At 36.3% G+C, this 14,581-nt stretch overlaps 1 protein-coding gene across 30 annotated transcripts in view; it reads right to left on the reverse strand.

The window, feature by feature from the left end:
* Nucleotides 1-14,581, reverse strand: part of ABI3BP (ABI family member 3 binding protein) — a 301,574-nt gene that overhangs the window by 130,092 nt on the left and 156,901 nt on the right. For 19 of the 30 annotated variants that reach the window (XM_070368602.1, XM_070368571.1, XM_070368512.1 and 16 more), the window contains 8 exons: nt 13,269-13,334; nt 12,057-12,131; nt 11,438-11,512; nt 10,435-10,509; nt 8,937-9,008; nt 8,062-8,136; nt 1,944-2,024; nt 1,012-1,059 (listed from right to left, as the gene is read on the reverse strand). In XM_070368602.1, the coding sequence (XP_070224703.1) occupies nt 1,012-1,059; nt 1,944-2,024; nt 8,062-8,136; nt 8,937-9,008; nt 10,435-10,509; nt 11,438-11,512; nt 12,057-12,131; nt 13,269-13,334 (567 nt within the window). The remainder of the gene's footprint in view (nt 1-1,011; nt 1,060-1,943; nt 2,025-8,061; nt 8,137-8,936; nt 9,009-10,434; nt 10,510-11,437; nt 11,513-12,056; nt 12,132-13,268; nt 13,335-14,581) is intronic. The other 11 variants (XM_070368681.1, XM_070368653.1, XM_070368637.1 and 8 more) reach the window with 7 other exon arrangements.

Here is a 14,581-nt window from a genome sequence, read left to right on the forward strand (position 1 = left end):
GACACATGCTCGAGCAAAGAGATTATATAAATTTAGTGACTATACAACAAAATTAATTCCTGGGGTGGAAAGGGTGAGAAATGTGTCCATTCTTACTAATTCTTCTGAAACCAAAAAGTCTTCAGGAAATGTTCAAAATATGTCTTTCAGCAAAAGTAAGGAGAACTACAATTACTTTTTTTGTATGAGTAATTTTTAAAATGACAAGTATAATAGTTATGTTTCTTAATTGATAGGTTTTTTTTTTTTTCAGTATAAAAACAGTAAGGTAGAAATTTGAAACTTGCTTAGTAGGAAACCAGGAAAATAATCCATAAATACTTGAAATTATACACAGTGTTACATGGTTACTTCTGGAATTTTCTAAAGTAAGTCAGTGACAAATTTATTGTGAATGCTGAGAAATTATAATAATTATAATCAAACAACATTAGGACTGAAAACAGTACAATCAACTTGAGACTTCTAATATTCTCAAGTTATAAAGACTATACTCTTTTATCTTGGACCCGAGACCAAGAAAAATGCATGTGTCTTTGGTTACCAAAACATACTAAAGAAATTCTTCAAAGAAATAGAAAAGCTGAAGAAGCCATTTTTTTTCATGCAGCTTTCTGAAAGGGATAAAGTCTTACAAGTTGAATGAATAAAGCAATGAAATGGTAATCACAACACTGGAATAAAACATTGCCACTTGTCAAGTCCAGGATGAGCACAGAAGTCCCTGAGAAAGAGCAGATGGTTTTCTCAACTCAAGGACACATGATGGAAGGACAGAGGGTTTGTGGGAAACCAGGAAGTTGTGACCAAAACCACAGACCTTCCCTGAAAAAGCACACAGAATTCTTTTAGAAGTCTCCTATCTTCAGGCTCTTCAGACCCAAATAGGAAAGGGGAGGGAACGCATGGAGCAAAACTGTGACACAGTGTAGAACTTCAGTCATGCCTGGGTGGAGAGCAGGAAAAGAAAAGCAACAACCCGGGAAAGGAATTGGGGGAGAGCAAAATTACCGATCGTGGGCACCAAGGGTTCCGGTGGTACCGTTGCAGGTTCCAGAGCTACAGAGGCAAAAAACCGAAAATACTCATTATGTTAAGAAGTGGCATCTTGAGAAGGAAACATGACTCTTCCATCTTTACTTAAACTGTGTACTTTTTCTAAGCGTAATTTTCCTTTCTATTTCTCCCATTTGCCTCTCTTCTCCCTACTGCTTTCCCACACCTCATCCGCTGTGAATATACATCTCGTACAATATTTTTCTGATGCCCTACTTTAATGATCCACTTAGAAGCCCAACTTATTGCTCTGTATACTCAATAACTACAAATAAAAATATAAATGTATTCATAAAATGTGAATGTAGAAAGCACAGATGCTTAAATATAAACTACACTGATTCCTGCAGCCCAGCTATTTAGGTGGTGAGTGAATGACAGTTGCTCAGTCATATCTGACTTGCGACCCCATGGACTTCATAGCCTGGACTATATTCCATGGACTATATAGCCTGCCAGGCTCCTCTGTCCATGGAATTTTCCAGGCAAGAATACTGGGATGGGCTGCCATTCCCTTCTCCATTTAGGTATAGGTAGCTACTTTGTCAATGGCACCCCACTCCCGTACTCTTGCCTGGAAAATCCCATGGATGGAGGAGCCTGGTGCGATGCAGTCCATGGGGTCACTAAGAGTCGGACACAACTGAGCAACTTCACTTTCCCTTTTCACTTTCACGCATTGGAGAAGGAAATGGCAACCCACTCCAGTGTTCTTGCCTAGAGAATCCCAGAGACGGGGGAGCCTGGTGGGCTGCCGTCTATGGGGTCGCACAGAGTTGGACACGACTGAAGCGACTTAGCAGCAGCAGCAGCAGCAGCAGCTACTATGTCAGAAACCACCATATTCCATTTTTTGTGTTAACTGGAACCCTGAATGGCACATTTACCAGGTTTGGACTTGGGCACATCTGGACTAGGTGTGGTTTTAGGGCGGGGACGACGACCTGGCCGTTTGGTCTTTGGTGGAGCTGAAGAAAGAAAATCAGCTGGTTAATATATGAACAGTGACCTTACAAACTGACCATCAATACTATGTGCATCTTAGAAGCATATTTAAGCCCTCTGATTTATTGCAGACATGTATCCTTCTGTTTTTCATTATTCATCCAGTTGAATGAGCTCTTGAAAAATGGAGTTGTGGGATTTCTTTTTTTTTTTTTTTTTGCCAAATATTAATAAATAACTCTTCAAGGGAGCTCTCTATTTTTCTCTTTTGACTTGAAAAACTAAGAACTTTATACAGCTTGGAGAAGACAGTCTCGTAAAATTTTTGAAGATATACTATGTTCAACAGGAATATGAGAAAAGTTACTTTTATTAATGGAAGCTGCTAGGGATAAAAACTAAAATTTATTTGGCCTAAGATTCAAAACAAAATTTTTCACTTAGCACTTAAAAATCTGCAAATCAGTAACATGTGTAAAATGGATTTGAATTCAAAATTATTTCAAGTTAGGCAAGTTTTTAAGAACAAGATACAGTTTTTGAACTACAAGAATTAAAATTTCCTTCCCAAAGAATAGGGAACTGTCACACACAAATGAACATTAATGAACAAATCCATTACTGTGAGCCTGCTTAATAAAGATGCCAGCAGTCAGGAAGAGAGGAAACAAAGGTAGGTCACTTACTGCATTACCTAATGTTGTTGAAGATTTAGTTTCTAGCATTCCAGGTTCTAAGACTGCATGAAAAATGACCAAGAAGGAATCAAAATCCAAGGAAAAATGATGAACTTTATTAAAATATGAAAAATGCTTAATTTTTAAGTACTAAGTTGAGCAAACATAAATGGTGAAACTTTTATTCATGTAAGAAATTGCTTTTCTATGTAAATAGATTATTATGTTTTTAGACAAAATGAACAAAAATGCAGCTGGTCATTTAAGTTTGGAAAGAGAAAGTGGAAAAAAAAAAAAGCATGACTCTCATTTGGAAGATGTGAATGCAATAAAGTAACCAACAGCTCATATTATGAAGGAAAATGTGGGTAATTCGGTAAGAAGGCACCAGCAGAACAGTTTTGCTCTCTTGAAGAAAAAAAGCTATAAAGATTGAGGGTGAGTTTTTCTTTTTCTCTTACTTAATAAATTTCCTAGTGAAATATCAGGATATTGAGAGCTGAAAAGACCATAATGCTTTTAAAGAAAATCTACAAATGTTAGGGTTTTGAAAGAAAACAAAACAAAACAAAACTCTAAAAATGAAAGCATAAATATGTCCTGGGGAAGCCATGGTCCTCTGTGGGGAATAATGAGGTTAAAACAAGCTCAGGACACAGATATAAGAAGGAACAAAAAGGAATGTGGCAAATCAAAATCAGTATGACTGTCTCAGAGCTTCCACTTAGTCAAGGCAGCAGAGAGCTTATCTTCTGGCAGAAACAGCTGAAAGCAAGATCTGAAGGACAATCAAGAAATAATTTTTTTAAAAAATCCAAAGCTAAGGACGAACTTGGACATAGTAAGTGAAAGTAAGTGAATTCTTTTTTCACTCACTAGAGGAAACTTCATTACCTATTGGTGGCTGTGATGGTGGGAAAATCTCAGGTTCTGGGGCTGCAATAAAAGCAAGTATTATCTAGGGAGATGCTGACAGCACCATCTAAGGTAGAAATGAAAGGTCCTTTACCATAACAAGTGTCCTCTCAGTGGAAAGCCATCAGGTTCTATTGGCGTACAAAATAAAACTCCATCACCCCACAGCCTCTATACAAACTACAACAGCAGAAAGAATTGAGAATTCTAATTTTTCTTGTTGATCTTTAGCTATTTTCCCCACTACAGCTCCTAGTGCCTGAGGAAATATTACTTTAAAAGGAGGTCAGTGTAGCCTTTCAGAGGTCATTCACCTGCTGTTTTATTTTCTTCAGGACAGTCAGATGGGAAATGGCAACAGATCCATCAGACCTGTAACCATGTCTGAGCTCTGTTAGTTTTGGATCATTTTCAGCCTGACTGGAGCTGATATTGGTACACACACACACACACACACAAAACAGGAATTGAACTTACAATCTAAAAAGGGCCACAGGTGTTCATATGGTATTCATTATATCTACTACTACTTATTGCTGGTGAACAAATTGATTTACACATGAAACTTATTCCATTTAAATTAGCAAATCAGCAGAAGTTAGAAAGTAGTCTCCACATTTCATGAAATGCTGAATAAATTCATTAAAAATATTATCTAAATATTCTGACAGATAAACTCTCCAAGGCCATTCACATTGGCAGTAAGTAAATGCTGAATATAAAGAAAGCTGAGCGATGAAGAAATGATACTTTTGAACTGTGGTGTTGGAGAAGACGAGAGTTCCTGGGACTGCAAGGAGATCCAACCAGTCCATCCTAAAGAAAATCAGTCCTGAATATTCATTGGAAGGACTGATGCTGAAGCTGAAACTACAATATTTCGGCCACCTGAAGCAAAAAACTGACTCATTTGGAAAGACCCTGATGCTGGGAAAGATTGAAGGTGGGAGAAGAAGGGGATAACAGAGGATGAGACGGTTGGATGGCATCACTGACTCAATGGACATGAGTTTGAGTAAGCTCCAGGAATTGGTGATGGACAGGGAGGCCTGGCATGCCACAGTCCATGGAGTCGCAAAGAGTCAGACACAACACAGTTCAGTTCCAGCGACTGAACTGAACTGAAATGCTGAATATAGTTTGGTACAAAGACTATTTTTTTTTTTTAAGAAGATGATCCAACAGCTTTCCTATTCTATAGCACAAAAAGAGTTGATTTCTTTCAAGAAGAAAATAAAAAGGAAATCAATTTTTGAAGTAGAAAACAAAGTAAAGATTCTTTGACATTTTTATTCTTACAGAAAGAAATTAATTAATCTAGTCCCTACTGACCAACTTAACAGAACTTAAAATCACTGTGTACTTAGATATTTCTTAAATTACATTTACCGGGAATTATCTCTGATATTTCTGGACTACAGGGTATGGGAAGTTTGGCAGAAGCAAGTAGTGATGTTTTAGCGACTAAAAAGGAAAATATAATAATAAACAATTTGGATAGAGAATATTCACTTATCTGAAAGCAAGGCATAATAGCACAAGGTGTTACTGAAATGTAGCATCATTCATCAGAATGTCTGTGGCCAAAAAAAGAATTCTGATTTCTCATGAACTTGTCAGAAATAGAGTATAACAGATGAATGGCAAAGCTGTAGTAATGTATCAGACAGAAGTACACTAAGCAAAGTAAAAAGTATGTGTGTGCAGGGAGGAGGGGGGCAGTGGCAGTTGAATGCCTCAGATTCTACAGGAAAAAGGGAAAATAATTAGTTAATATCAGTAATCAAATATGATAAATATCACAAAACATCCACATCTGAAAATAGCAACACCAAAAATTCTCTTGAGACTTCAATGTTATAATTAATGTTTTAATTTCCACAAAGTTGCCTTCTAAAAGTATGAAAAAGTAAGATTTGCTACTTTTAACAGCTTTAGATTTCACAAAGATGAAAGAATGCTGCTGTTTTAATTTTATAAAGAAAAATCAGCATTTTTCAGTTCCTGAGACCGAGGCCAAATAGGTATGGCATCCTATCAACTAAGTTTCCAATTCACCTGCATAAGAAAATATTATAGTCAGTGGTTATTAAGAAATCTATCTTCTGATAAGATTTCCTCTATCTCAGCCTTAATGTGTTATGGATAAAGATACAAAAAATGTTCCATAAAAAAGCTGAGTGACACACAAATAACCACACCAATCAGCTCAGCATGAAACAAACAAAAAGTCACTGATGGATTTGTGGCTAGAGTACCATTTACTGTTCCATCCGCCATGTCAGAACTGAGTACAATAAACACCCATGATTGGAGGTCTCTCCCTTTCTTCAGATCTTTAAAAGCTTGAAGAGCCAAATGTCATTACAATCTTAATGATTAACTATGAAGGAAAGAATTCTTATTGGATGAGGCAGACAAGCTGGGACATAGTAGATGGCTGAGATTTTTAAGAAAGCGTTGGATTTGGCTTCCAAGCCAAAACCAATGTGGGTTTTTACTCATTAGCTTAACCACAGGGGAAAGCCAAAGGAAAAGCAGCCTTCATGGAAAGTGAAAAAGGAAAAATATGCATGTGAGGAGAGGACTGGGAAAGTCAAGGAGTGGCTCAAATCAAAAAGCTTTTGGTGGCTTATTTGCTCTCCTGAACCTTGGCTACAAAAGAAATCTTTAATAGAGCTATAATGTTGGTTGCCATAAAATGAATACATTTAGAAATACTAACACCCAAACCATGGTTTATGGAGAACTAGTCATTACTCTGTGTTGCCTCAGGCCACTCAAAGTCAACTTGAGCTGGTTTAACTTTAGGCACAGATTATGAAGTAATGATACTTGCTGTTAGGGAAAAAGAGTGAATATTCTTAGGTGATTAGAAGGTAGAAATCAAAGCAATATAAACCCGCTAACTTCCAAATAATTTCTCACATTTTTAAAAGGAAATGTCAAATTAAGAAATCTTTTTGCTCAAATACGTTAGAGTGATAAGAACACTCTCCCACCCTAATTTGAATTAATGAATTTCCTCTCAGAAATGCTTTTATTTCCAGAAACCACTAACATTGATAATGTAACTTATCATGAGCAAATGATAATTAACATTTGGAGACATTTTTTCAATGTTTTCAAATTTTATCTTGTAACAACATAAATAATTAGAGAAATATTTAAAGCTGGTGACCCAAACATAATGTAATATTTCTCGGTCTACCTGGTGAGAGGACCCTATTCAAAATACAGCCTAAATGTAACAGTTACTACCTTATTCCAAAGTCCTCTGGGCATAATTTTTAAATAAATGTACAGGAAACCCTTCTCTCAGCTGTCAGAGTTCTTTGAGTTAAACCACTAGAGTTCTTGGGTTTATTAGCTATGCTTCTTTTTCCTAACAACCTCTTTTAGTGAGAGTACTTCATTCAATTTCTCGGACTTAGAAACCTCACTCATGGTCATGGCATCAACCATACTCCCTTTGCCTAATCCCTAATTTCTTTCATTCTGATGCCTACAATACCTGGAAATCTCTCTGCCACTTTTAAAGGAGTCATGAGAGTTCTCTTTCTGAGCAGTTCCATTTTCCTTCCTTACCCGTGTCTTTGCAAAAAGACAAATCATGCCCACTTAAGCAATCTTTTGCTTTAATAATCCTACTCTGTAAATGCACATTAATGAAAAATCCATATTACAGTGAGAAATATATTCTTCCCAAAGCTCAGGCATTAAATTTTTTATGACAATAATGAGTTGTGACAAAGTTCCCCTTATACTCTCATAAATCAACATTTCAGACTATTGTATAGATTCTGTATAGATAGAGAAAAAGAAAGATTTAATTATTTAACATGTCCTGCAATCCTTATGCAAGAAATTATCTGTTTTTAATTATATACATAGAATAACCCCTTGCTGAAAACAAAACAAAACAAAACAAAACACCTACTTTTCTTCAGCAAATTAATGTCTCCTGAGAAGTAAACAAAAGTCAGTGTTCAGAAATCAGCCCCAGTTTAGAAAGAAGTCGTGGAACATTAGGAGACTACAACCCTTACTAGTCATGCACCCTGAGAGCTGAGAAGGCCCCAAACAAGGCAGAGTTCTGAGGGGATGGAAAGGCTTCTCCACTTCTCAGCTGAAAGGCGGCTGATCTGAACTCCAAGCAACTTTGGTATTGGAAACTATTTCACAGTCCTAGACAAAGGAGTTCTCAATCATTCCGTCCACTCTCTTTCTGTGCTTTCTCTGTGATGGTCATGTACATAATCAAACACCACACAGCTCAAAGAGATGCTATGATAATATCAGAGGAGCTGGCTCTAATGACATCATTTCATCACATTTTTGCTCTTTCCATGGAAAGATGAATCAAATACCAAAGTGTGAATCGAAGGTTTTGTTCCAAAGAGTGGCATAAAAAATTTTTTCAACCCTACATTTGAAATAATATCAAAACAAAGCTCAGGGTAATTACCAGGTTTGCTGTCTGTCACTTCTGGACTGAGAGGGACTTTAGGTTTCAAAGAAATAAATTGTGTTTTACTGGGAGCTGGAAAAATAAAGAAACAAAATGATCATCAAATCAATATTTAGACATTTCAGTGTCTGAAACTACAAAAGGAAAACCTATACTTCAAGTGCTATAAACCCATCATCTTGGATGATTTTGGAAATATTCCATTAGAAAATAAACTTAAAAAAATAATATTTCACAGAACAGTATTTAATGAAAATATACTAATACATTTTCATCTTTTTGAAAAAGCATTTCAAGAAAAAAGGCATTGCCATCAGTCATCATTACTATACAAAGTATGACAATGATTTTAACCCAGGATTAAAAAATAAAAATTAGCGTAATGATTTTGCACTTTATTTCACATTTCTCAGCCACATCTAAGTTTCTAAGCACCCGAAAAAAGAAATGTTTTAAAAGTAATATTTACTGATATGTATAATGTTGTGATCTGTGGCATAAAGAAATGTTACTAACACCATAACAGAAAGCTGTTTTTCTAAATGAAGTTTGAAATTGAACTTGAGGGCCTTACCCCCCAAAATGGAGAAGTGTATATAAGACACAACTATTAAAACAATGATTGTGTAGAAGATGGAAAAGCATCAGTGATTTTACAGCTTTCCAAGGTACAAATGCTGAGTTCACATCCACCAACCACAGTGCCAGCTATCCAAAACTATGAAAGTCATGGAGCTAATGTACTCTATGAGATATTGAGTGCTGTTGAAATGATCCAGTTAGAACAGTGATTGAGACATTACATAAAAGCTGGCATACTGGACTTTCCATGGTGAAATGAACTAACACATCTACTAAGGACATATCATTACCCATTGTTGTCCGTCTAGGTTCAGGGCTTTTAGAAATTTTAGATGTAATTGTTCCAGGACTTGTGGTTCTTTCTGGTGATGGAAAGGGGAAAAAAAAAATTAACATATTCTAGAAACAATTTTAAAAAATCCTCCAAAGAGGAACTGAATGACCCTTTTAAAATCCTGTCATATTTAGTCAGTGTTTACAAAGTATGCAGTGAGTAAAAGTTGGGGGGAAAATTTTTTAAATTCAGTCATAATAGTATAGGCTATAAAAAAACTGGAATAAGCAATGGAGTAATCAAAGCCTGGTTATTGAGCATGAGTCTGGGTGTACCCATTAACAATGAAGACTAGCACCTCCAGATTGATAAATTACCTCCACCTCCAACTCTGTGCCATAGTATATGCTGTTCCCTTTTCCTTTTCCTCTGCCTAAACCTGACACATATTCTGATGTTTATATCCTCAACTCTTACTTTGCTTTTCTGAGCTTCTACTCTAAGACAGTCTTACAAGCAGGTTAAATCATCTTATGTTGCTCTCATCATTCATGATGTATTATCTTTTTAAGATTATGAGCAATTGGATAGCCAGAGTCACATTCTCTGCATCTCAGCCATCGCCCTACTGCAAAACTGAAAACACAGTAGGCAACAAATATGGGAACTGTCAGCCTGATAAACACTTAAATATAGATGCCTGCCAGAAAAATAAATGACATTATGTATCATTGCTGCTGCTACTGCTGCTAAGTCGCTTCAGTCGTGTCCGACTCTGTGCGACCCCATAGATCGCAGCTCACCAGGCTTCCCCGTTCCTGGGATTCTCCAGGCAAGAACACTGGAGTGGGTTGCCGTTTCCTTCTCCAATGCACGAAAGTGAAAAGTGAAAGTGAAGTCACTCAGTCGTGTCCGACTCTTAGCGACCCCATGGACTGCAGCCTACCAGGCTCCTCCATCCATGGGATTTTCCAGGCAAGAGTACTGGAGTGGGGTGCCATTGCCTTCTCCTTATGTATCATTGTGACCATATAAATCACTATATATGATTGTTTCTATGTTTATACCAAAATTCACATGTGAAAAACATCATTCACTAAAACTGATATAAAAAGAAATAGCAGCATAAGCATTGTTACTTAGAAATGTGGAGTTAAATACAAAAGAAACATATTAAAGAATTGGAGAATGGGTCTCAGGGGTAGAAGAAGGTGGGCAGTAGAGTCCTCTTTTTCAGTCTAAGACTTGAAGTACCTAAAAAAAAACCTCTATGTATTATTTTGATTTAAAAAGATTATTTCCAGAAAAAAAGAATATCATTCACATAATTTTCAGTAAAATCTTACTGAAAATGTTTGGTTTTGTTTTTTTTTACTTTAATTATTCATCTTCAGTTAATTCCAAATTTTATAGAGCATCTTTCATCTACAGAATCTTTTCTCTTTGTAATAAGTACATGGACATTATCTACTTGGAATTAAATATCCTGAAAGGTTAAATAGACAGTTATTTACCAGGTTTGGTTCTTGGTGTTTTGGGCCTGAGGCGTCGTTTAGGTGTAGAAGGGACAGATGTAGTTTGCAGGGGAGCTGAAAGAAGATTTAATATAGCTTTGGTAAATGATATTTCCCAGGGGTCAATGAGATTGTAACTGTAAACTTACAAACTTCTTGAGGGGAAGAACTGCTTTCTATTTCTTTGTATCCCTAGAATGCCCAGCACAGGTGTTCAATAAGAACTGACTGAGCCAAAAGAAATTAAATGTCTATATGAGAAGATACATTTTTCAGTTAAGTGTACTGGAAAGGGAGGACCCTTGAAGGATTTAAGTACACAAGGTACAGTTAATTACTCAAAAGATGATTTATCCAACAGCATGGGAGAAGCACAGATATTTGAGATTTAGAGAATGGAACATTCAGAACTCTTTAATTCTATAGCTCACTACTAATGTCACCAGGAGTTAAAGAACTTCATTATTTCAGTAATTTTCTATTATAGACTGAAAGGTATTTTACTCTCTTTTACTCATCTTTCTTCATCATATCCAGGATTGTAGAGCCCACTTGGTGCTCCTTAGACTATTTTGAGAAAAGTGGTCTGATCAAGTGGTATCTAATATGCTAATTGAAGGGAACATATTTTAAAATAATTATCATCTATAATTTTGCTGCTATTTTCTGGTTTGTAAATTGGAAAGAACTATAGAAAGGGAGTCATCCTTCAAAATAATATATGCAAAGACAGAACTGTTACATCATACACCTGAAACTAACATAATGTTATATATTAATTTTACCCCAATTAAAAAATAGATACCAGGATTATGGAAATTCTTCAAGAATTATCAGAAAACTAAGAATTACAGATAACCCAGTTCTTTGAAGAGTTTCATCGTAGAGAATGAAGGGAAATGTTTACTACTGAAAATATTCTGAGAAGGCCAGCGTGACTTCTGTTTTTTGTCTCTTCATCTGTTCTTTCAAAGTACATAACTATACAGAGGTCATTAATTACCAGGTGTTGTAGGCTGCATTTCAGGACTGGTAAAGATTTCCAGTTTTTGAGAAATAAATGGTGTTTCACTCGGAGCTGAAAACACAAACACCCCATCCCACCACGTAATTCCAGTTAAAATGAGGTATTTTAAGAGCTTCAACATGCTTTTAGGTGGTGATACAAAGCACATGCTAAATGGACATAATGAAGGATGAAAAATGCACGTTGTCTTGGAAAGCTACTGGATGAAATGACAGTTTAAAGTGGGGGAAAGGTCAGGATGAAATCGTTCAGTAGCTGACTCCAGGCAGACTGAGCGCACGGAAGAGAGGTGATACAGGCCACAAACATATGAGATGGATGATGATGAAGATGTCCATGCAATTTTCAAAGCTTTTCATTCCTTAAAGGATGGAAAAAATATCATTCATTACAGTTCAAAAATGAGAGAGAGAGAGAGCCTCAAATGGAACATAAGATGCCTGCATTGTAGGGAAAAATATATATTATATTCAGAAAAAGGAAAGAAATAAATGATTAGATGTGATGGAATGAAATGGTCATTTGGAAGAAAGGCATTCACATGGATTTTCTTTTGACGGAAAACAAAGTAGAATTTTTCTGTTAAAAACATTACCCAGTGTTGCCCTTGGCTGTTCAAGAGTTCTAGAAGTTTTAGGTGGGACAGAGTCCAGAAGTAGGTCGCTTGTTGCTGTTGGAATAAATGTCAACATTTATAAAAGCAGTAGAAGGCCCCAGGAATAAAATACAAATTCCTGAGTAATAAATTATGCTCAAATGGGAGAAAATATCAAGAACACTTGAGAGATTGCTGACCAACATTTTAAAACTAGTGATTCATTAGGAGTTGAAGATGAGCTCATGTTTAAAAACATACACACTTCAAACGTTAGAAACCATGATAAAATGGTGTTTCATACATTCAACTGTTTTCAACTGTTTTTTCTGGTTCCTTCCTTCTGTTTTTTAATTGCTAGCTGAATCTGCTCATAACATTGTTTCATCTTTTAAAAATTTCTGCTGCTGTTTAAAATTATTTGCCTGTATTTATCATGGTACCCATATATGGCTACACACACCCCCAAAAAATACCAGACATATGTCTTCGTGTGGCAGAGACCAGTGTTATTTACTTTGAATTTCCTGTAGCACCTAATTTAGTAAGTGTATAATAAAATACTTGCTAAAAGAAACCATCAGACTGAATTAAATTCACTATAGGTAGAGCAGTAAGTGAATGCCAAAGTTAGACCCAACTGAACTTCTGTAGACAAATGAGTGACATGATTGCTCTAGAGCAGGGTTTATCACCTTGCACTATTGCCCTTTAGGGTTGGATAATTCTGTATTGTGGGGATTTTCCTGTACATTGCAGGGGTTTAGCAGCATCCGTGGACTCTACCCACTAAATGTCAGTAACACCTTCCCCACTGGTGACAACCAAAAAAACCTGTAGCCATGGCTGAATATTTCCTCAGTGGGAAAAGAGCAAAATCACCCCCTACTGGAGAACCACTACTCCAGGGAAAACTCCGAATTCTAAAACCTTTTCAGAATGATTCTGATCACGAGAGCACTAAACTATTATTTAGTGTGCCTGAGAGGCAAGCTAATCTTTCTGCATGTTCCACATATGCAGAGTTTATTTACTGGAGGATGTGGAGACATTATCGTTCAGTGGGAGAAGCGGGTAGAATTCATCTCCCTGACAGAGACTGCCACCTTTCTCCTGTGGAGCTCTAGAGAGTGTATTTTTTCACTCTGCAAAAATTGTCAGAATACCTGGCATCCGAAAAAAAAAAAAAAAAAATTGAGAGGCTGGGTGTACCTGTGTGGGGCTCTGATATCTCAGGCTCATCTGATGTTGTAGGGCTTGAGAAAACATCATAAGTGGCTTTTAAAAGAAGAGGTAAGACAAAAGAGAAGATGTTAATTTTGATTAATTTTAAGACTTCATGACATATTTTAATGCTGGCTGAAGGAGGACAGTTGATGTAGGTGCTAGAGCTTGGGCCGTGGGCTACTGGTCTTGTCAGTAAGATTGAAGCCATCACTAAAAGACTGGCCTCTAGTCCTTCTTGCTCTGAACTGAGTCCCTAGGGTGATGTGAGCTTAGTGCTATTTATTTACAATGAAGCGTGCCAGCTCTAAATCACATAGCTTCAAAGAGTACATACATAAATGAAATCAGATGGCAATTTTAGGAGACATTTCCAAAGAAGAACAGTCATACTGAGGAAATTTGCACAAAAACTACAGTTTAGTTTTTCTATTTAGTAAACGTTACCATCATGATGTCTGGATAGTACTTTACAGTTTGCATAGTACTTTATAGTTTGACAGCACTTTCTCACGTATCAGCTTGTTTAACTCTGTTAATATCCTTGAGAAATAGGTGAGGTAGACATTAACCCACGTTATAGTCAATGGGGTAGTAACTCCATTTTCTAGATATTAAAATTGAGATTCACTGGGGTGAAGACATTTGTTAGTGGTCAGATTCTGCATATTTCTCATTCTATTTAGCATGGGCCCACCTTCTTTCTCCTTTGGTAACCATTAGTTACTTTTTGATTTCTGTGAGTCTATTTATGTTTTGTAAATAAATTCATTTGTATCATTTTTTATAGTCCATATACAAGGATATCATATATCTGTCTTTCTCTGTCTGATCTACTTCACTTAATATGATAATCTCCAGATTCATCTATGTTGCCACAAATGGCATTATTCCATTCTTTTTATGACTGAGTGCTATTCCATTGCATATATATAAAGACTTCTTTTTAAACATAAATTTGTATATGAAAAGCCTCATGACCTCATTAGGACAGAAATTGTGCTTGTTACACTCTTTACATACTTCAAGGTTGTACTTCCAGAGCCTTGTACACAGGAAGACTCAATGAAATTAATCTGCAAGATTTCCATTACTATGAACAAATAGCAATGAATTTAACAGTTGGGTAGTTTATGCTTTTAGTAAGGATACATGAGAATGAATGAACAGATTCTTTATTTTTAGAGCATACATATGCGTGCACACAAATCTCTTCCTCTACTATACAATTACCTTTCATATGTTTGTGTGGTCATATCCTGCCATGGAAACAGAACCCTAAACATATATATGAAGACACG

The sequence above is a fragment of the Bos mutus genome, chromosome 1 (genome assembly GCF_027580195.1).
Source record: "Bos mutus isolate GX-2022 chromosome 1, NWIPB_WYAK_1.1, whole genome shotgun sequence".
NCBI lineage: Eukaryota > Metazoa > Chordata > Mammalia > Artiodactyla > Bovidae > Bos > Bos mutus.